The following is a 22,511-nucleotide window of genomic DNA, read 5'->3' on the forward strand; positions in this document are numbered from 1 at the left end:
GCTTCATCAGAGGCTGCCATTTGCTGCTGGAGAAAACTGAGAATTGCTATTGCTCCCTCTCCATTCATGAAATACCTCGCTTGTCTTGCTAGCAGACCAGCCAAAGGGACGGTTGCCTATAAGCATGTGCAGAGGGCTCTCCCCACTGAGTCCCCATTGTTGGCCCCAGTTCAATTGAGACTTGGCAAATCACTCTTGCGGACAATTGATTGATTGATTGATTGATTGATTGCAATTATAGCCACCTTTTTTTCTCCAAGCAGCTCAATGTGTTTTTCTCCCACTCCTCGTTTTAATCCTCATTTTAACAGCCCTGTTGAAGGGATTAAAATTTCACGAGGACGGGTTTCCTTTGGCTTTTTCATTTATCCCTCACCAAGACAACTTCCTGTTCAGTTTTCATTTTTTTGAGAGGTGTGTTATCCGAAACTTTACCTTGACATTCCGAATCTTAAAACTGGGAGACTTAAAGATTAAGGCAATAATGACTTCAAAAAGGATTGGGAACCTTTTAAGATATATATACAGAAACAATACATTGACATGAACTCACTTGCAGGCTTTGAGTAATACACTTGCAATAGACAAATACAAATAGTAAATACAAACTAAGAGACTAAGTACAGATTAAGAAATAAGTTTATTTTATCATAGAAAGGATACAAAACTATATGCTGAACAAAAATAATACACTCTAAACCAGAAAGGGAAGTTGGGGGGTATATTGAGTATGTAAAATGTAATTTGAGTTTCTTGAACGTTTTAAAATTTGTTTTAAAAAACCTTAATAAAAATTATTTTAAAAAATAAATTTCAAAACCAATTGGTAAAATTGTTGGATTTTTTTTTAACTCTACACTGTTGCGCACAGATTACTCATCCTCCTTGGGGAAAGATGACGATTCCCCAGCCTTCCAAGTGCTCAGTCATGCTTTGACTTGATCCGTTTGGCTGTGGGTCGAGACAAAAGAGATCTTTGGATGGGCGGGATAGGCCTCTTCATCTTTCTGCCTCGTCATAAAACAAGCCCTTCCATCCTTGGCTCCAGGTGTGCATAAGCGTCTTTGGCCATCATCTCTGTTGCTTACGCCTCAACATATTTCTCTGCCTTTAGGATCCCAAACAGCTACCGTGTCAGGAAATATTTCTTAAAGCGTGCGTCTCATGTTAGCCAAATCGCCCGTTCGCAAAGGAGGCTTCCTACTTTCTGTCACGTCACTGCCATTAGGTGTAATTGGGTCACCTTCGCACGCTGTCAAATGCCAAGACGCACATCGGACTCACTTGTCCTCAGAGGAGACATGCCCAGAACTGTGACTCATTCAGAAACACACTGTGTAGACTCCTTTGAGCAGGCTGCCTAAGGGAGGCAGTGTGATTAATTTATTTTTTTTCCATTTCGGGAGCTGTAGTAAGTAAGTAATGATTTGAAGTATATATTTTTCCTGATTAAATTCATGCCCTGTCTTTCCTCACAAAGGAGCCCTGGGCAGCAAATAATGAATAATAATAAAGACATATTTAAAACGCCTTAGAAACAATTCTGATACAGATGCGGACTGCGAAAGATCTCAACTTACTATTGTTATTCTTACTTATTAATTTATACAGTGGTACCTCTGGATGCGAACGGGCTCCGTTCCGGAGCCCTGTTTGCATCCTGAAGCGAATGCAACCCGCATCTGCGCGTGTGCGGGTTGTGATTCGCTGCGCATGCGCGTGACCTCATTTTTGAGCATCTGCGCATGCGCGAGCGGCGAAACCTGGAAGTAACATGTTCCGTTACTTCTGGGTCGCCGCAGAGCGCAACCCGAAAACGCTGCACCCCTTTGTAAGTCAGTTTGGGACTTTTTACACAGCAGACTGCTAGTAAATTGAAATCATCATCATCATCAGATCATAAATCAACAGGCAGTACAGCAAAGGATTAGCACATAACCAGACCTGAGCGCTAATACCCTGAGACTGCCTGGATGAAGTTTCCTCCAAGAAAAAGCTCAAGGTGCTCCACCATTTTGTCCCCCATTTCATCACCGCAGCAACTCTGGCAGGAAGAACCGTTGGGCAGTGGAACGGACGCCCTCGGAAGTCTGTGGATTCTCCTCCTCTGGAGGTTTTTAAGCAAAGGTTGGATAGCCATCTGTCGGGGATTCTTTCGCCATGATTCCTGCGCTGCCGGGGGTTAGACTAGACAGCCCTTGGCATCCCTTCCAGCTCTTCTTTTCTTGCCCAGCATCCAGCAGGTGCCAGCCAATTTTCACCTGGCCAGCCTGCTTGGAAATAGCCATTTGCTATACCTGCCTGGTTTCCATGGCTCCCTCGCAGGGAACCCTTCATGCGAGGCATTCCTGGCACCGCCCCGTCTTTTCCCATATGATTGATGGTCTCCCACCAGTGTCCCCGAAACCGAATGTGCGAGTTTGTTTGGGGCCTGACACTGCCTTTACCTGTCTCCATGCCCCGTTGCCTTCATGCTCAACGGCCCGTGGTTATTAAAATTCCTATTCGATACAGGGGCCTCTGGCAGGCTTCCCTCTCTTCCAGGCCTCGCGGGTTTCTCTGAGCTCCAGTCTTGTGGCCAGGCCAGGTCTGGCGTTGGCTCGAAGGGAGTTAAAAGCCCTGTGTTCCTGTCAAAAACTGCTCCGCGTACCTCCTTAGTGGTAATTAATGTGTCTCTGGCCGGATTTGCAAAGGCAGCTTTGGAAATGCATCTCGGCCTGTACAGGTTGCTTACGTGTGTCAGAGCAGTCTGTGGAGGGAGCGATCGGCTGGAGTTGGCAAAGGGGTGGTGGAGACATTTGTCATTGTGTAAAGTGTGGCGTCGGAACTGGTATGCAGTCAGAAGGAGAAGGGAGGGAGCCTTTCATAAAATCATAGACTTGTAGAGTTCGAAGGGACCTCCAAAAGTAATCTAGTCCAACCCCTGCAGTGCAGGAACCACAGCTAAAGAACCCCTGACCAACCTCTGCTGAAAAACCTCCTTGGGAGGCAGCCCGTTCCACTACTGAACAGCTCTTACTGTCAGAAAGTTCCCCCTAATGTTTAGTTGGAATCGCCCTTCTTGTAACTTGAAGCCATTGGTTCGAGAGCAGCAGAAAACAAGCTTGCTCCATCTTCCGTGTGACAGCCCTTAAGATATTTGAAGATGGCTATAATAACTCCTCTCAGTCTCCTCCTAAACATACCCGGCTCCTTCAACCGTTCCTCATAAGGCTTGGTTTCCAGACCCTTGATCTTCTTGGTTGCCCTCCTCTGCACACGTTCCAGCTTGTCAACATTCATCCTAAATTGTATCGACTTTCAGAACCTCCGGGGCGTGGGTGGCGCTGTGGGTTAAACCACAGAGCCTAGGGCTTGCCGATCAGAAGGTCGGTGGTTCGAATCCCCGCGACGGGGTGAGCTCCCGTTGCTCGGTCCCTGCTCCTGCCAACCAAGCAGTTCGAAAGCACATCAAAGTGCAAGTAGATAAATAAGTACCACTCCGGTGGGAAGGTAGACGGCATTTCTGTGTGCTGCTCTGGTTTGCCAAAGTGGCTTAGTCATGCTGGCCACATAACCTGGAAACTGTACGCCGGCTCCCTCGGCCAGTAAAGCGAGATGAGCACCGCAATCCCAGAGTCGTCCGCAATGGTTGGGGGTCCCTTTACCTTTGCCTTCAGAACCTCAGAATGTTCCTGTACCTGGATCAGGCCAAAGGGGACCACGTATCGCCCAGCATCTTGTTCTCACAACGGCCAACCAGAAGGCCATGAGCAGGACCTGGGTGCTTCATCGCTCTCCCTGCTTGTGATTCCCAGCAACTGGTATTCATAGATAATTGAATTATGGAATGGTAGCCCAACCCCCTGCAATGCTCCAACAATGGAGGTAGTACACAGATGTTGTAGCTAGTATCCTCCATGAATTTGTCTAAGCCTCTTTTAAATCCATCCAAGATGGTGACCATCCATGCCTCTTCTCCCTCCCCACACATACTCTCAATGGCACATCTGCCCAGTAAGTACACGCCCCAGGATACATTATCTCTTCACTGTATAAATTTATTAGTTTCCTTTAAAATTAAGCCAAACCCCTGCTCTGTCAAATGCAATTTTCCACTGCCTTTGGGCTCACAGGCCCTTTTCATATATATTGTTTTCCACGTTCACGTATGAGGCGTTATGCAGTCGTCTGCCCTCCTGGCACGGGACTTGGGAATTAGTGTCCTAATGACGGAGAATATGCAGATTTGCTTCGTTAGGAGCAGAGCAGGGAAGCAGCTTCCTGCTAGACCTCCACTCCAAATCCCAGTGCAACAAAAATAACATTGCACTTGAGATTCCAGGAGTGTTTCTTGGGGCACTTAAAAAAACCTCTGGCTCATATTCTCCTTTAGAAAAAGGAAAAGGAAAGAAAGAAAAGATTCGCTTGGTCCCTGGGCTGGCCTGTGCCCAACTCTTAGGCGTATTTGTGTTCACAGGACTTTGCCCCGTGAAACAAAAGCCTCTTGCAAGCCTTCACTAACTTGGTGCCTTCCATATGTTTTGGGCTGAGCCTGATGGGATTTGTAGTCCAAAAGATCTGAAGGGCCTCTGGTTGATGAAGGCAGAGCGATTATTTTACGAGATGGAAGATGGAGCAATCTTGTTTTCTGCTGCTCCGATGTCCTTCACTGGAGGTTTTTAAAGAGAGGTTGGGTGGACCATCTGTCAGAGATTCCTTTTTCCAACGAAGGAGAGTCCCTCCAGAGCAGGAGAAAACAAGCTTGTTCCCTCTTCCATGTCACAGCCCTTCAGATATTTGCAGATATCTATCATTTCACCTCTCAGTCTCCTCTTACCCAGGTTAACATCCCCAATTCCCTCAGCCGTTCCTCATAAGTCAGTGAGATGTAGTCAGTGTGGATGTAGTATTTAAACAGATTTCTATTTCAATTCCAAATCCGTGTTCACCAATACCTCCTTCTGCTCTCCCCAGTCTTTTTACGTTAAGAGAGAGAGATATAAAACCTGATTCGCATTAGCCAATGGCCATAGCAGCAGTAAAACATTACAGTATACGCAGAAAAGGAAATTTGATATAAAAGCACCTGAATCAGCAGTCAGTTAGTGGCCCTTATTCTGATTGCCCCTGCTATGAACCTAGCCACCTTTGCTGTTATCTGCTCATTTTGATCTGATAGAAGAAAGGACATTGTGGCAGTGGCTGAGCGCCCTGGGATGGTTAGTACGAGTGGGGTGATGATCTCGTTCCTCAGGTCTTTGTAGAGAGCGCAAGACAGGAGGACGTGTGCCGCTGTTTCGCTGCTACCGTCTCCACAGGGGCAAAGACGTTTCTTGGGCGGGATCTTTTGGAGTTGACCCTCAAGTACCGCAGATGGCAAAACATCCAGTCTTGCAAGTGTAAAAGCACACCTGGATTTTGGGATAAGAAGTTTGTGCAGATATGGGGCCAGAGAATCAAAATGGAAAGGTGGAAAATGAACATACCAAGGGCAGAATTTCCTTATAGTAGCCAGGTTGTTCTGATGCTCGATATCTTTTAGTCGTTGACCAGCTAGACTGTTTGCTTTAGTGGGGCCCTTTTTACATTAATATTTTCCTGGAGCAGTAAGTCTGCCATCTTGGATTTAGCCTAAGCAGCCTGCTGAACTGAGAAAGCACTTTCATTATGTACAGCTCTGAGAAGGTTTTGTGCAGGGGATAATCATTAAGGAAGGTTTATATGAGGCTTACTAGACTTAAAGAACTGTAGAGTTAAAAGGCACACCAAGGGTCATCTAGTCCAACCCCCTACAATGCAGGAATCTCAGCTAAAGCATCCGTGACAGATGGCCATCCAAATCTCTGCTTAAAAACCTCCAAGGAAGGAGAGTCCACCACCTCGTGTGGTCGTCTGTTCCATTGTCGAAGAGCTCTCACTGTCGGAAAGTTCTTCCTGATGTTGGGTCAGAATTTCCTTTCTTGTAAATTGAATCCATTGGATCAGGACCTGCCCTCTTGAGCAGCAGAAAACAAGCTTCTTCCATGTGACAGCCCTTGAGATCCATGAAGATGGATCATCTTCTCTCATATCTCAGCCTTCTCTTCTCCAGGCTAAACAATACCCAACTCCCTCAACTGTTGGAAGGCAGTTTGGCTCACTAACTTCATCTCTCTCCCCTTTCACTTGGCAGGCTGCAGAATCTCCAAAGGAGGACCAGAAAGAGGAGGAGGACCCATCAGACGAAGTGGATTCTGGCAACACCGTAACCAGTGCCCTTACCGTGCAGGAGTATTTTGCCAAGCGCATGGCCAAGCTGAAGAAAGCCCAGCGTGAGGATGACTTCAGGACAGCTGAGTCTCCTCCAGCGATGGCTGAGGAGTCAGAGTGTTTGGTAGCCCGGACCATGAAAAGAAAGTACTCCAAGCATGGTTGTTCTGAAAGTGAGGATGGCCTTGAAGGACCAGAGGCAAAATGCCCCAGGGATCTTGGCTCAAGTGAAGAAGTGGAGAAGCTCAACACCCAGAAGAAGAAGAAGAGGAAGAAGAAGAAGAAATCTAAGCACTCTAGTCCTGGCGGTGGCAGCCTTAGTTGCAACGGATCTCAAAATGGCGCCCAAGAGAAAGGAAGTTGTGGCTCAGGAACTTCTGATGCAGAAAGCAATGACTCAGAAGAGCCAAGAGGAAAGAGAAAGAACAAGGGCAAAAAGCTAGACAGGGATGCAGGGGCAGATGTCAAAAAATTGAAGAAGAAGAAGAAGAAGAGGAAGACACTCTCCAGTTAACAGTTAATACACTCTGCAGACTGTTGACCTGGTTGAATTGTTGGTTTTTGGTTGCCCTAATGTATTAGCCAGGTGCCCCAATGTGCCCACATTCATACATAGAAGTAGGGAGATTATCTCTCCCTCTTTCTCACACATGTACAAACACAAACCATGCATTGAAGGAACACACCAAGAGTTCTCTTGAAGCCACATACTGCCCACCCCCTTCTTCTGCCCTGCACAGTCACCTTGAATTTTCGGCAGGTGGGGGTGTGATAACCCCTCACCCTCTCAGGTTCGTTCAGCACAAAGGAGGGTCATCTGGACCCCCTGTGTTTTCTGAAGGAATCCTGGGCTCGTATTCATAGTTCCTTCCAACCCCCAACACACACACACAAAATCACCAAAAGGAAGAGGACCTTCGATTCACCCTCCAAACAAGACAGTTGAAGTCAAAGGAGGACTGTTTCTACTTGGTTCTGGTTTTATTCCGGGCTTGCTTGATAACTTAAGAACCGAATCAGCAAGCCTTCAATCCAGTTGCTCCAGAATCTACTGGTGATTTCGGTGAATTGAATGAATTAACAAGAAACTCCTGGAAAAGAACATCAGTGGTCCCCTGATTTCCACATGTTGGCAGATAAGTGATAGGATCAATACAGGTGGTTGTTTTGGGCACACCTGTCCTGCCAGTGGGTGCTGCAGGGGGTCACCTACCTGAGCAAGGTGGTGGTCCCCGTCTTCTCAGTGGACCAACAGTAACACCCCAGACAGCACCAGGTGACTGGATGTTTCCACCATTTGCATTTTCCCACAATGCCCCTGGAGGTACACTGCCTCCAGGGGCATTGTGGGGAATTGAGACAGAGGCTAGACCCAGCTCTTTGGAACCACAATCTTTTTTTAAGGGAGCCCCAAGGCAGCCACCGCCACTGGGCTCTGCCAGGGCACTGGTACCCCAACTTTGTGCCCTCCAAATGTTTTGGACTATAACGTCCATCGGCACAGCCATGTGACACGGCAGTGCTGGCAGGGTCTGATGGGATTTGTAGTTCTGGAGGACACCAGGTTAGAGAAAGGTGACCTTGGCTCTTTGATTCTCAACACCCGCCATCACTACAGAGCACACTAGGTTCTGTTGCCTTTCAACACTCCTCCCAGCCTTTTCTCTTAATTATGAAATGCCTTGATTTACGACGCTTGGGTTGGCTTTTCCAGCTTGCGTAAGGACTCGCCATGATATAGGATGCCATAGACTTATTTGCTGCCACGTTGGCAGAAACCAATCACCCTACCAGGCTTCGGGGAAATGATGTGATGGCTAACCCAGGCGGCCTCTGTAACAGAGCCCCAAAGAAATGTCCCTGCAGAGATTGGACGGGGTGGGGTATCTGTTAATTAGTGGTTTGCAAAAAATCAAGAACCTGCATTCCTTAGGTTTTGTTGGCACACTTCAAAAGAGCACCAGGCCTTGAGTGCAGGCAATGAATCACTGCTAGCAAAACTCTGCATCGCTGCCTATTAATGCGTGAATCCAAAGACGCCCTTCAGCCTTGGTTGCTAACTCCAGATTGCCTGTTTGGGTAGTTGTGGGTTTCGGGCTCCCTTGCGAGCCTTCCAAAGAATGAAATGAAGCTTTGGGACGGAGGCCTTCTCCAATAGAATTTGGTGTGTGTTGGGTTGTTGTTGTTTTTTTAAGAAATAAAATCTCCCCCATCTACACTTTGATCTCTGTTTTGGTGTCTGCGAAGCTTCACACGCAAAATGCAATTATTTTAACAAAGGGGAGCGCCAATCTCGGTGGAAAATCAGGTGCGAGACCAACACGGTAAACAGATCGAGCAAACGGGGTGTGTAAGAAGCCTGTGGCTGGTTTGGAAGTGATCGGAAGATCACCGTATTACTCGTAATCTCTGCACACGCATGAGTACAGTCTGCTCTTTCGCTTTGGCGCATGAGATCGTAGCATTGCGGAGTTGGAAAGGACTACAAGGATCATGAAGTCCCAACTCCCTGCAATGTAGGAATCTTTTGCCCAACATGCAACCCATGAGATTAAGAGTCTCATGCTCTAACCAACCAAGCTATTCCAGCTGTTAAAATACTTTCCTCCCTCACATCCCATGTTCATCACTGTGTCCTATCTGCTGCTTCCCTCTCGAGCAGCCAAAATACAATTTTGCTGTGGCCCGTCATGCATACCCAGGGATCCCCAAGGTTCCCTAGGAATCAAAATTATTCCTGCCATGGCTTCCACAACCTGGTGCTCTCCAGAAGTTTTGAACTCTCGTCAGCTTTTGCCACCACGCTCCCTGCTGCCCCCTTTCTAGGCCAGTGCTTGCCACCTCCAATTTCTATAAGCTTGTACCAAAAGCAATTTTGTTTTGTTTTTAATCTGTGTACCTTTTCAGCACGTCAGAAAGGTGCATTGGCTAGATAGCTCCGTTGGTTAGACTATGGTGCTGATAAGGGCAAGGTTGCAGGTTCGATCCCCGGATGAGAAAGCTGTATATTCCTGCATTGCAACTGGTTGGACTAACTGATCCTCTTAGAGTCCAACTCTACAATTCTGTGAATTCCAGTCAATTGATCCAATGTTCAGTCCATTTAAAGCTATGACTGAGCGTAAAAACCATGTTGAATGCAGCACAACTCGCTTTTAAGCATGCATTGGATGGCTCTATAAATGTTGGAAGCTCTGGTACTCGAGGGTTAAGGATTCACCATTAAGCCAATAATAATAATAATAACTTATTATTTATACCCCGCCCATCTGGCTGAGTTACCCCAGCCACTCTGGGCGGCTTCCAATCAAATGTTAAAAACAATACAGCATTAAATATTAAAAACCTCCCTGAACAGGGCTCCCTTCAGATGTCTTTTTAAAAGAAGATACCTGCTTATTTCCTTCACATCTGAAGGGAGGGCATTCCACAGGGCAGGCGCCACTACCGAGAAGGCCCTCTGTCTGGTTCCCTGTAACCTCACTTCTCGCAATGAGGGAACTGCCAGAAGGCCCTCGGCACTAGACCTCAGAGTCCGGGCAGAACGGTGGGGGTGGAGATGCTCCTTCAGATATACTGGACCGAGGCCGTTTAGGGCTTTAAAGGTCAGCACCAACACTTTGAATTGTGCTCAGAAACATACTGGGAGCCACTGTAGGTCTTTCAAGACTGGTGTTATGTGGTTTCGGCGGCCGCTCCCAGTCACCAGTCTAGCTGCCGCATTCTGGATTAGTTGTAGTTTCCGGGTCACCTTCAAAGGTAGCCCCACGTAGAGTGCATTGCAGTAGTCCAAGCGGGAGATAACCAGAGCATGCACCACTCTGGCGAGACAGTCCGCGGGCAGGTAGGGTCTCAGCCAGATGGAGCTGATAAACAGCGGCCCTGGACCCAGAATTGACTTGCGCCTCCATGGACAGCTGTGAGTCCAAAATGACTCCCAGGCTGTGCACCTGGTCCTTCAGTGCCACAGTTACCCCATTGAGGATCAGGGAGTCCTCCACACCCGCCCACCTCCTGTCCCCCCAAAACACTACTTATGTCTTGTCAGGATTCAACCTCAATCTGTTAGCCGCCATCCTCGAACTGAGATAATGCCTCATGCCTGCCTGGGTGAAATATAGAGGCAAGTTGGCTGTGTGTTTGTTAGACCTGTATTTTTCCATGCAACCTTACAGTACAAGAGAGAAAGGAAGTTGCCTCTGTTGCTCTGCCTACTTTTTGCCTCTGGCCCCATCGATCGCTAGAATGTGGCCCCCATGAGGCACTGTGGCCCTCCAGCCATAAAGGTTTGGCTCACAAGAAAGAAGGGTTTTCTCGCTGGCTCAGTTCTGTGGGACACGGGTGGCGCTGTGGGTTAAACCACAGAGCCTAGGGCTTGCCGATCAGAAGGTCGGCCGTTCGACTCCCCACGACGGGGTGAGCTCCCATTGCTCGGTCCCTGCTCCTGCCAACCTAGCAGTTCGAAAGCACGTCAAAGTGCAAGTAGATAAATAGGTACCACTCGGGCGGGAAGGTAAACGGCGTTTCTGTGCGCTGCTCTGGTTTGCCAGAAGCAGCTTAGTCATGCTGGCCACATGACCCGGAAGCTGTACGCTGGCTCCCTCGGCCAGTAAAGCGAGATGAGCGCCACAACCCCAGAGTCGGCCACGACTGGACCTAATGGTCAGGGGTCCCTTTACCTTTACCTTTAGGTTCAATTCTAATCCTTCTAACCTCCTTTCGGGTAGGTTTGCGGGTTTGGCAGAAGTAGATGAGATCTGCCCACCTGGTGGAAACTCTAGCTCACATGGCCCTTAAATATAAAATGTATTATGATCTCCACCATCAGTTTGTAGACCATCTATGTATTCCAACATGGAAACCAGAGACAGAGGTTATACGCTTCTTATTACAGGGTAAAGAGCAGGAGCTCACCAAGACAGTAGCTAAGTTCCTCTTTGATTTTTTGTCACTGAAGTACGCTACAGGATCCTGCCCTTGCTGGAAACCCACAGAGATGAAACAGATTGCTCGCTTCTTCCCTTGGGCAGGTGGCTGTGCTGTTGGGGTGGCGACAGAATCGCACTGGCTTATTTATTCTGAATGTATTCTGAATGTGCCTATGTGATGCCAAGAAAGGTGACTTGACTTGACTTGACAAAAGTTTGACCATCCCTGCTTTAGAGCAAAACGGGAGCCACCAGCAGGTCAGCAGATTTCAGCTGACATTGAAATAGCCATTCGATTTAGTCATTGCTAAAATAGCCTTTTGCAATGGTGCAAAGAAATGGGAGAGAAGGTGAAGACATGTTCAGATTCACCCCTGAATTTCAGAAGGAAAGTGTCACCTTCATTCCGCACTGCTTCAGACACACTGGAATCAAAGCCTTCAGCTTTGTGGTTAAAATCATCATTCAATCAACAAAAGTTTTCTGGTTGATTAATTCACCAGGTAAATGGATAAGATGTTGCAGCTTTGAATAAATACGAGCCTCTTAGATCAGCCTTTCTCAACCTGTGGGTCCCCAGATGTTGTTGAATTACAACTCCCATCACCCCTAGCTAGCAAGGCCAGAGCTCAGGGATGATGGGCGTTGTAGTCCAACAACATCTGGGAACCCACAGGTTGAGAACCGCTGCCTTAAATGAAAGAAGAAGAGTTTGGATTTGATATCCCGCTTTATCACTACCCAAAGGAGTCTCAAAGCGGCTAACATTCTCCTTTCCCTTCCTCCCCCACAACAAACACTCTGTGAGGTGAGTGGGGCTGAGAGACTTCAGAGAAGTGTGACTGGCCCAAGGTCACCCAGCAGCTGCATGTGGAGGAGCGGAGACTCAAACCCGGTTCCCCAGATTACGAGACTACCGCTCTTAACCACTACACTACACCTGAAAGCACCTGACCAGCACCTCCCCAATAAAGGGTGAGCCCCCTGATGACATAATAGGCTTAGTGGCCAAACAAAGCCTGGCCAATTAGTGAACCAATTTCTCTGCCTTGTTATGTAATCTGCCTTTATCCCTTACCCCTTCCATAAAACTGTATGGCAGAGTTGTAGAATGAAATGAAAACAGTAAGCCATGACACAAAATTACAATCATGCTTCACCAAATATACGGTATTTAAATACCCCACCTGTAATGAAGAATGAGAACTTTCTGGCAGTAAGGGCTATTTGACAATTCTCCCTCTGGAAGTCGTGGACTCTCCTCTCCTTGGAGGTTTTTAAGCAGAGGTTGGGTGGCCATCTGTAAGGAATGCTTTAGCGGAGTTTCCTGCATTGCAGGGGGGTTGGACTCAATCATGGATAGGCAAACTAAGGCCCGGGGGCAGGATCCGACCCAATCGCCACCTAAATCCGGCCGGTGGACGGTCCAGGAATCAGCATGTTTTTACATGAGTAGAATGTGTCTTTTTATTTTAAATGCATCTCTGGGTTATTTGTGGGACATAGGAATTCGTTCATTCCCCCCAAAATATATAGTCCGGCCCCCCACAAGGTCTGAGGGACAGTGGATCGGCCTCCTGCTGAAAAAGTTTGCTGACCCCTGGACTAGATGAAACTCAGGAGTCCCTTCAAACTCTACAGTTCTATGATTCTATGAACCTCTCTGCGAAACGTGGTTTTACATGCATTGGCAAGGGATATGGGAAGACTCCGTGTCAGAGCTCTTGTTTTCCTTGCAAAAACAAACCGTCCCAGGTTCATTTCCTCTCCAGGATAAAGTTGCAAAAAACTGCTGCCAGACTGCACTGATTGCCTGACCTGGCCACATTCACACAATGCATTTAAGGTACTGTGATACCACTTAAAACCGTCCTGGCTTTCCCCGAAGAATTTTGGGAAGTGTAGTTTTCTAAGGGTGCTGAGAGTTGTTGTTGTTGTTTAGTCATGTCCGACTTTTTGTGACCGCATGTACCAGGCACTCCTGTCTTCCACTGCCTCCTGCAATTTGGTCAAACTCATGCCTGTAGCTTCAAAAACACTGTCCCACCATCTCATCCTCTGTCGTCCCCTTCTCCTTGTGCCCTCCATCTTTCCCAACATCAGGGTCTTTTCCAGGGAGTCTTCTCTTCTCATGAGGTGGCCTACTGGGAAAACCATGGCTTTAAATATACAGGCCTTTGTTGGCAAGGTGATGTCTCTGCTTTTTAAGGTGCTGTCTAGGTTTGTCATTGCTTTTCTCCCAAGAAGCAGGCGTCTTTTAATTTTGTGTCTGCTTTCACCATCTGCAGTGATCATGGAGCCCAAGAAAGTAAAATCTCTCACTGCCTCCATTTCTTCCCCTTCTGTTTGCCAGGAGGTGATGGGCCCAGTGGCCATGATCTCCGCCCCCTCCAAAAAAAGAAAAAACCCCACACATGCACACTTTTCTAAAACAGCATTTCAACCCCTCCTGTGCAAGAGACAGATCTCCAGTTGCTATCAACACAATCTAGCTGCAGAGGTGTGTAGGGATAAACTGGGGACATTGCAACTTGTGAATGGTCATAATTCTTGCCATTAAGCAGAGGAAGATTTTTGCAATAATTTTTATTAAAGGCTTTCCAACATATTCTACAATAAGAAACCAACTAATCTGGAAAGAAATAGTACAGAACAATATGGAAAGAAAGCAGGAAAGAGAAAAGAAATAAAATAGTAACAACCAGCAAGATAGCAATGGTCCTAATAAAACACACAATTATATATTTATGTATATAGAATCATAGAATAGAATAGAATCATAGAATCATAGAGTTGGAAGAGACCACAAGGGCCATCGAGTCCAACCCCCTGCCAAGCAGGAAACACCATCAGAGCACTCCTGACATATGGTTGTCAAGCCTCTGCTTAAAGACCTCCAAAGAAGGAGACTCCACCACACTCCTTGGCAGCAAATTCCACTGTCAAACAGCTCTCACTGTCAGGAAGTTCTTCCTAATGTTTAGGTGGAATCTTCTTTCTTGCAGTTTGGAACCATTGCTCCGTGTCCGCTTCTCTGGAGCAGCAGAAAACAACCTTTCTCCCTCCTCTATGTGACATCCTTTTATATATTTGAACATGGCTATCATATCACCCCTTAACCTCCTCTTCTCCAGGCTAAACATGCCCAGCTCCCTTAGCCGTTCCTCATAAGGCATTGTTTCCAGGCCTTTGACCATTTTGGTTGCCCTCCTCTGGACACGTTCCAGTTTGTCAGTGTTCTGTACCATCGTTTAATCTTAATTTTCAATCTTCGCACAGAGTTTCCTCCCCGCTCTACCTGGGAGGGTTATGGGAAGATTTTCAAGCAATTGCACCTGCAGTTAGAAGACTGGCCTCACCTGATGATAGGATGGGTTGAGAGTTCCCTCCTGACTGAGGAATCCACAGGTGGTGCCCACTTTGGTTTAAACAAAATAAAAAAATTCCTTCCAGTGGCACCTTAGAGACCAACTACATTTGTTATGGGATGCGGGTGGCGCTGTGGGTTAAACCACAGAGCCTAGGGCTTGCCGATCAGAAGGTCGGCAGGTCGCATCCCCACGATGGGGTGAGCTCATGTTGCTCGGTCGCTGCTCCTGCCAACCTAGCAGTTCGAAAGCACGTCAAAATGCAAGTAGATAAATAGGTACCACTCCGGCGGGAAGGTAAACGGCGTTTCCGTGCGCTGCCCTTGTTCGCCAGAAGCGGCTTAGTCATACTGGCCACATGACCCGGAAGCTGTACGCTGGCTTCCTCGGCCAATACAGCGAGATGAGCGCCGCAACCCCAGAGTCGGCCACAACTGGACCTAATGGTCAGCTCATACCAATAACAAACTCAGTTGGTCTCTAAGGTGCTACTGGAAGGATTTTTTTATTTCGTTTTGACTATGGCAGACCAACATGGCTGTAACTAGCACTTTGGTTTAATCACTCATCAGTGATGAATGAGGGCTCTGATTCTCTGCAGACGAAGACCTTGACTCGCTGCAACAGTCTTCCACCCGGCTGCTGTCTTATGGGAAGGAAAGCGTTTTTGCACAAAACCACAACAGTGAGCATTAGGTTCCAAAGTCTGGAAATCAAACTGCAAGACTTGGCTTACAGCTCCATGTCATGGCGACCTGAGCGTGAATCCTATTGAATTTGGGTTTAATCAAACCGATCAAGAAAAGATGGATTGGGTGATCATGTGGGCGAGCTGTAATGAGCAGAGCTGAACATTAAGGGCCAGGCATCCTTGGATGTTGTTGGTCCAACCAAATAGAAGCCCATGTTACCTTTTGCTCCCATTCTGCCTCTTGCATTTGTTTTCATTGTTTTCCCTCTCTCAAAATATGTAAGCTCCATGGGGCAGAGATCTCTTTTCCTACGGTTTCTCTGCAAAGTTCTAGCTACATAAAAGCATCAGGCTGATGCTCAAAGATCTGTCTAGTACAACACCCTGAATCCCAACTGCCACCTTATATTTAGAAAGCCCACAAGCAGGACATAGAATCACCGAACTGAGTCTTTAGGTAAATTGGCTTGAATACAAGTCAGATCAGAGCAGGAGTCTTTCGGATGCTACTAATCTCTCTCCACGGCCCTTGGCATCAGGACTTTTGCATCCTTACTCCCATTTTGTTTCCTGCTTTCAGAAAACCCACACACATATATACACAACCTTTGCTAAAATGGAACGATCCAGTTGATTTGGACTACAATTCCCATCAGCACCAGCCTGCCTCCTGAGGAGAGTGTTTCATCAGCAGAAAATCTTGCCCATATTCTAGCAACTGATGCAGAACAGCAGATGTGGCTAATGATAGCTCGGGGTGTGTGTGAATCCTATAGAATTGAGCCTATAGAATCATAGAAGGGACCCCAAGGGTTGCCAAGTCCAATGTCCAAGCCCTAGTAGTCTTCCAAGCTAAACCCCTAGCACAGCTACTATACGGGGCTCAGATTTGGATTGGTAACCACCTTAGTACTTTGGAAGCTGTTCAATCAAAGTTTCTAAGGCAGATTTTTTTCTGCACCGCCATGCATCCCAAACGCATCATTGCGACTGGAGGCAAGTCTCCCTTCAGTAGAAGTATGGACTTGGCAAAGAACTCTTAACTTCTGGCTCCACCTAAACTCAAATCCCCCTGGTTTACTATCCCTAGTACTTCAAGATTCCCATAAAAGTGCCTGGCTTAAAACCGTCTATCAAAAACTTCACTCTTGTGGCCTATCCCCACAACACCTACTCACTATGGGCCCCATCTCAATACCTAAAAGATACCGAGCATCAGAACAACCTGGGCACTATAAGGAAATTCTGCCCTTGGTATGTTCATTTTCCACCTCTCCATTTTGATTCTCTGGCCCCATATCTGCACAAACTTATTATCCCAAAATACAGACGTGCTTTTACACTTGCAAGACTGGATGTTTTGCCATCTGCGGTACTTGAGGGTCGATTCCAAAAGATCCCGCCTGAGAAACGTCTTTGCCCCTGTGGAGATGGTAGCACCAAAACAGCGGCACACGTCCTCCTGTCTTGCACTCTCTACAAAGACCTGAGGAACGAGATCATCACCCCACTCGTACTAACCATCCCAGGGCGCTCAGCCACTGCCACAATGTCCTTTCTCCTATCAGATCAAAATGAGCAGATAACAGCAAAGGTTGCTAGGTTCATAGCAGGGGCAATCAGAACAAGGGCCACTAACTGACGGCTGATTCAGGGCTTTAAATTGTGCTCTGATATCAAATTTCCCTCTCTGCATATACTGTACAGTGGTACCTCTGGATGCGAATGGGATCCGTTCCAGAGCCCCGTTCGCATCCTGAAGCTAACGCAACCTGCGTCTGTGCGTGTGCAGGTCGCGATTTGCTGTTTCTGCGAATGCGCATGACGTCATTTTGAGCATCTGCGTATGCGCGAGCAGTGAAACCCAGAAGTAACGCATTCCATTACTTCCAGGTCACCGTGGAACGTAACCTGAAAATGCTCAACCTGAAGCATATTTAACCCGAGGTATGACTGTAATGTTTTATTGTTGCTATGGCCATTGGCTAATGCGAATAAAGTTCTATCTATCTATCTATCTATCTATCTATCTATCTATCTATCTATCTATCATCTATCTATCTATCTATCTATCTATCTATATCTATCTATCTATCTATCTATCCAATGTCTTGCAATGCAGGAATCTCAGCTAAAGCATTCATGACAGATGGTCATCCAATCTCTGCTTAAAAACCTCCAAGGAAGAAGAGTCCACCACCTCCCAAGGGAGACTGTTCCCTTGTCGAACAGCTCTTGCTGTCAGAAAGTTCTGATTCTTCATTATGGGTAGTGGGATATTTAAATTCCTTTGATATTTGGCGGAGTATGCTTGTGATTTTGTTATTTCGTATAACAGCTTGCTGTTTTTATTTCATTCTGCAATTACATCTTAACTTTTTTAAAAGTTCTATTTGTTCCTTACCTGTTGTGTGGGCGGGTGCACTCTAACATGTTTTCCAGTATTTCAGGCGAGATTTCTCACCAGGCCCTTCCTGGAGGTGATGGAGACTGAACCCGAGACCAGTTTCCAGTTGAAGACCATGTCCCAAACTGAAGGCCAAGGACCTAGAGATTGGTCTGTCTCTGTCTTGGGATTCCTGCGTTGAACGGGGTTAGACCACGTGCCCCTTGGCCAACTCTGTAATTCTATGATTCTATGCATGTTGTAGGGACACGGGTGGCGCTGTGGGTTAAACCACAGAGCCTAGGGCTTGCCGATCAGAAGAACGGCGGTTCGAATGCCCGCCACGAGGTGAGCTCCCGTTGCTCGGTCCCTGCTCCTGCCAACCTAGCAATTCGAAAGCACGTCAAAGTGCAAGTAGATAAATAGGTACCGCTCCGGCGGGAAGGTACACAGCGTTTCCGTGCGCTGCTCTGGTTTTCCAGAAGCGGCTTAGTCATGCTGGCCACATGACCCAGAAGCTGGCCGCCGGCTCCCTCGGCCAATAAAGCGAAATGAGCGCCGCAACCCCAGTTGGCCACAACTGGAACTAATGGTCAGGGGTCCCTTTACCTTTACCTATGCATGTTGTAAGAAGAGGGTCAAAATAGTTTGAAAAGGTTTCCAGCTCTAACTATCCCATTTTGCTCCATGGGGGTGGGTGGGAATAACAACAACAACAACAACAACAACAACAACAACAACAATTTATTTATACCCCGCCCATCTGGTTGAGTTCCCCCAGCCACTCAGGGCGGCTCCCAATCAAGTGTTAAAAACAATACAGCATTAAATATTAAAAACTTCCCTAAACAGGGCTGCCTTCAGATCTCTTTTATAGATAAGGTAGCTGTTTATTTCCTTGACATCTGATGGGAGGGCGTTCCAGAGAGCGGGTGCCACTATCAAGAAGGCCCTCTGCCTGGTTCCGTGTAACTTGGCTTCTCGCAGTGAGGGAACCACCAGAAGGCCCTCGGAGCTGCATCCCAGTGTCCGGGCTGAACGATGGGGATGGAGAGACTCCCTCAGGTATACAGGACCAAGGAAGAGACCCTTCTTTCATGTTCTGAATCTACACCAGACCAACAGCACAGTGTAATTCAAAATCTTGCACAGTTCTGCTTCTTAGGACAGAGAGGGTTGCCTGTCTTTTTGTCTCTCTGGTCTTTGGTAATTTTTTCATTCAATAGACGGGTACACAGCACTCTGTACATGCCCAAAGTCATTCTGGGGCTGAAGGATCCGGTGACCTCTGGGTCATACTAAGCCTCTGGAGATGGAGGAGGAAGAAGAGATTAGGAGGAGGAAGAGATGGAGGAGGAGGAAGAGATACAGGAAATGCTGCCAAGGTGGAAGAGGGAGAAGTGAGGCGAATATTAAAGGAGGTAAACACGAGGAAGGCTATGGGCCCGGATGGGGTGGCTGGCAGGGTGCTAAGAGATTGTTCGGACCAACTGGCAGGAATCTTTACGAAGATTTTTAACCAGTCTCTGGCCCAAGCCACTGTTCCACCCTGTCTGAAATCTGCTACCATTATACCCCTGCCAAAAACATCAAAGATAGACAGTCTGAATGATTTTTGCCCTGCGGCGCTGACACCTATTATAATGAAATGTTTCGAAAAACTGGTGAGGAAGCGCATCTTATCTTGTCTGCCAGTGGGACTTGACCCTTACCAGTTTGCGTACAAGGCAAAGAGATCCACGGAGGATGCTGTGGCAATGGCTTTACATGCTGTCCTGACTCATTTGGAGAAGCAAGGGAACTACGGGAGACTGTTATTTGTAGACTTTAGTTCTGCATTTAATACTATTCTTCTGCATAGATTGGTGCCCAAACTATTAGACCTGGGACTTCCACCATGTTTGTGCAGGTGGATATTAGACTTTCTATCAAACCGTTCCCAAAGGGTCAGGTTGGGTTCCCACGTCTCTGCGGATCTCATCACGAATACGGGGACGCCGCAGGGGGGCTTGTTGAGCCCGCTTTTATACACGCTCTATACAGCTGACTGTGGCCCCAAATACCCCAGTAATAAGATCATTAAGTTCGCAGATGATACAATGGTGGTTGGCAGGGGCGCCGACTTATAAAAAATATTGGGGGGGCGGGGGCCCATACCGACTTATAAAAAATATTGGGGGGGGCCAAGACCTCCAAACCGCTGCTGCTGGGGGAACGAAAGGGGCGAGCCCCGGGCTGCCCCGACCTTAAGTGAACCTGTGAGGGCCCGCCCTTTGCGGCAGCCGATTGGCTGCCGCCGTGGGCGGTGAATATTAATGAGCTAGGGGGAATCCCCGCGAGATTGTTGATGGGTCGAGAGCCCGCAACCCCACCCCCTCTCTAGATTGGGAGTGGCTTTGTTTTAACTCATTACTGAATGTATTTTAAAAGGTAACTATCGTCAAACAAGGAAAATAAAAAATACCAACATAATTTTGTGATTTTACAAAGCATAATATAACTAATAATTTTCTTAAATTATTGGGGGGGCGGAGCCTCCCCAAACGAATTTTTGAGGGGGCTCAGGCCCCCTCAGGCCCCATGGAGTCGGCGCCTATGGTGGTTGGTTTAATTACGGCTGGAGAGGGGGAGACGGCCTATAGGAAGGAAGTTGAGCAGTTGGGGGAGTGGTGCAGGAAAAACAACTTATTGCTTAACTTAAAGAAAACAAAAGAGATCATTGTGGACTTTCGGAAATGTAAATTGAATATTCAGCCACTTATTATTGAGGGGAAATGCGTGGAACCATAGGCGCCGACTCCATGGGGCCTGAGGGGGGCCGAGCCCCCTCAAAAATTCGTTTGGGGGGGCTCTGCCCCCCCAATAATTTAAGAAAATTATTAGTTATATTATGCTTTGTAAAATCACAAAATTATGTTGGTATTTTTTATTTTCCTTGTTTGACGATAGTTACCTTTTAAAATACATTCAGTAATGAGTTAAAACAAAGCCACTCCCGATCTAGAGAGGGGGTGGGGTTGCGGGCTCTCGACTCATCAACAATCTCGCGGGGCTGGCATCAGCCCCGCGAGAAGCGGGGATTCCCCCTAGCTCATTAATATTCACCGCCCACGGCGGCAGCCAATCGGCTGCCGCAAAGGGCGGGCCCTCACAGGTTCACTTAAGGTCGGGGCAGCCTGGGGCTCACCCCTTTCGTTCCCCCAGCAGCAGCGGTTTGGAGGTCTTGGGCCCCCCCAATATTTTTTATAAGTCGGTATGGGCCCCCGCCCCCCCAATATTTTTTATAAGTCGGCGCCCCTGCGTGGAACAGGTCTCAGTGTTTCGATTTCTGGGAATGGAGTTGAGAGACGACCTAACCTGGGGAGAGAACAGCAAAGACCTGGTGAAGGGAGCACAACAGAGGTTATACTTTCTGAGAATCCTCCGGAAAAACAGTCTCTCAAAGGACCTGTTGATGGCATTCTACCATTGTACTGTGGAGAGCGTACTAACTTATGGTCTGTGCGTGTGGTTTGGGAGCTGCACAGCCAGGGAAAAAACAATGCTATCCAGGGTTGTAAAGACTGCAGAGAGAATTATTGGGTGCACTCTTCCCACTTTAGATCAAATCTATGCTGCCAGGTGCCATAAGAAAGCGGCAGAGATAGCACATGATAGTACGCACCCCGGAAATGATCTCTTTCAGCTTCTGCCTTCTGGAAGAAGGTATAGGGTTATAAAGGCCAGGACTCGCCGCCTGAAAAACAGTTTCTACACTAATGCAATTCTGGTTCTAAATGCAGCATAAGGGGTCTCTGTAGTATAGTGTATTTTAAAATGGGGTTTTAGAGTTTTGTAGGGGTTTTTGAATGTTTTATGTAGTTTTATGTAGTCTTTATGTAGTTTTATGTAGTTTTGTGGTAGTTTTATGTAGTTTTTATGTAGTTTTATGTAGTTTTTCAATTTCATTGTTCCGCAAGGGACAATGACAATAAAGATATCGTATCGTATTGAGATTAGCATTTTGCAGAGCATCCCTTGCCAAGCTCTTCTTGGAGGAATCCTTCCGCAATGTGGTTCCTCCATTTTGAAGGATTCAGAATCTCAGAAACGGGTTTCTCCCCACCCTCCCATAATCTTGGAGGTGGAGTAGGAAATTGAGGTGGGTTGCCTTTGCTTTTGTATGTTGGTTTCCAATGGGCACTGGAATAGGGGTGGGGAGAGTTTGATTTGAATTGCCACCCTCTTATGTGAAGGCCCATCCGGTGGCCCCAGAGGTGTGAGGATTCTCTGGGGCTGTTCAGAGGTGGTGGAAAGGGATTCTGCACCTGCTCAGGGGCACTGTCCTCCTGTCCTCACAACTGGATGTGTTCCAGAGTTGAACCCAGTTGGTAAAAACAGGGGCACTCTGCACCTTCTCAAGGGTACTCTGCACTTGCTCAGGGGTACTGTCCTCCTGGCTTCACATTTGCCCTAATAAAGTCCAGCTGGGCTGTGAAAAGAGGGGCGCTCTGCACTTGCTCAGGGGTACTGTCCTCCTGGCTTCACATTTGCCCTAATAAAGTCCAGCCCGGCTGTGAAAAGAGGGGTGCTCTGCACTTGCTCAGGGGTACTGTCCTCCTGGCTTTTGTTGTTGTTGTTTAGTCATGTTTGTCTCTTCGTGACCCCCTGGACCAGAGCACGCCAGGCACTCCTGTCTTCCACTGCCTCCTGCAGTTGGGTCAAACTCATGCTGGTAGCTTCAAGAACACTGTCCCACCATCTCATCCTCTGTCGTCCCCTTCTCCTTGTGCCCTCCATCTTTCCCAACATCAGGGTCTTTTCCAGGGAGTCTTCTCTTCTCATGAGGTGGCCAAAGTATTGGAGTCTCAGTTTCGGGATCTGTCCTTCCAGTGAGCACTCAGGGCTGATTTCCTTCAGAATGGAGA

At 47.4% G+C, this 22,511-nt stretch overlaps 1 protein-coding gene across 1 annotated transcript in view; it reads left to right on the forward strand.

Moving 5' to 3' along the window:
* The window catches only part of PINX1 (PIN2 (TERF1) interacting telomerase inhibitor 1), a 51,551-nt gene extending 43,102 nt beyond the window's left edge, over nt 1-8,449 (forward strand). Inside the window, exon 7 of the mRNA XM_081854956.1 lies at nt 6,155-8,449. Within this exon, the coding sequence (XP_081711082.1) occupies nt 6,155-6,745 (591 nt within the window). The 3' untranslated portion in view covers nt 6,746-8,449. The remainder of the gene's footprint in view (nt 1-6,154) is intronic.
* Nucleotides 8,450-22,511: the final 14,062 nt, after the last annotated feature.

Source organism: Podarcis erhardii (genome assembly GCF_964252035.2).
Source record: "Podarcis erhardii genome assembly, chromosome: 3".
Lineage (NCBI taxonomy): Eukaryota > Metazoa > Chordata > Lepidosauria > Squamata > Lacertidae > Podarcis > Podarcis erhardii.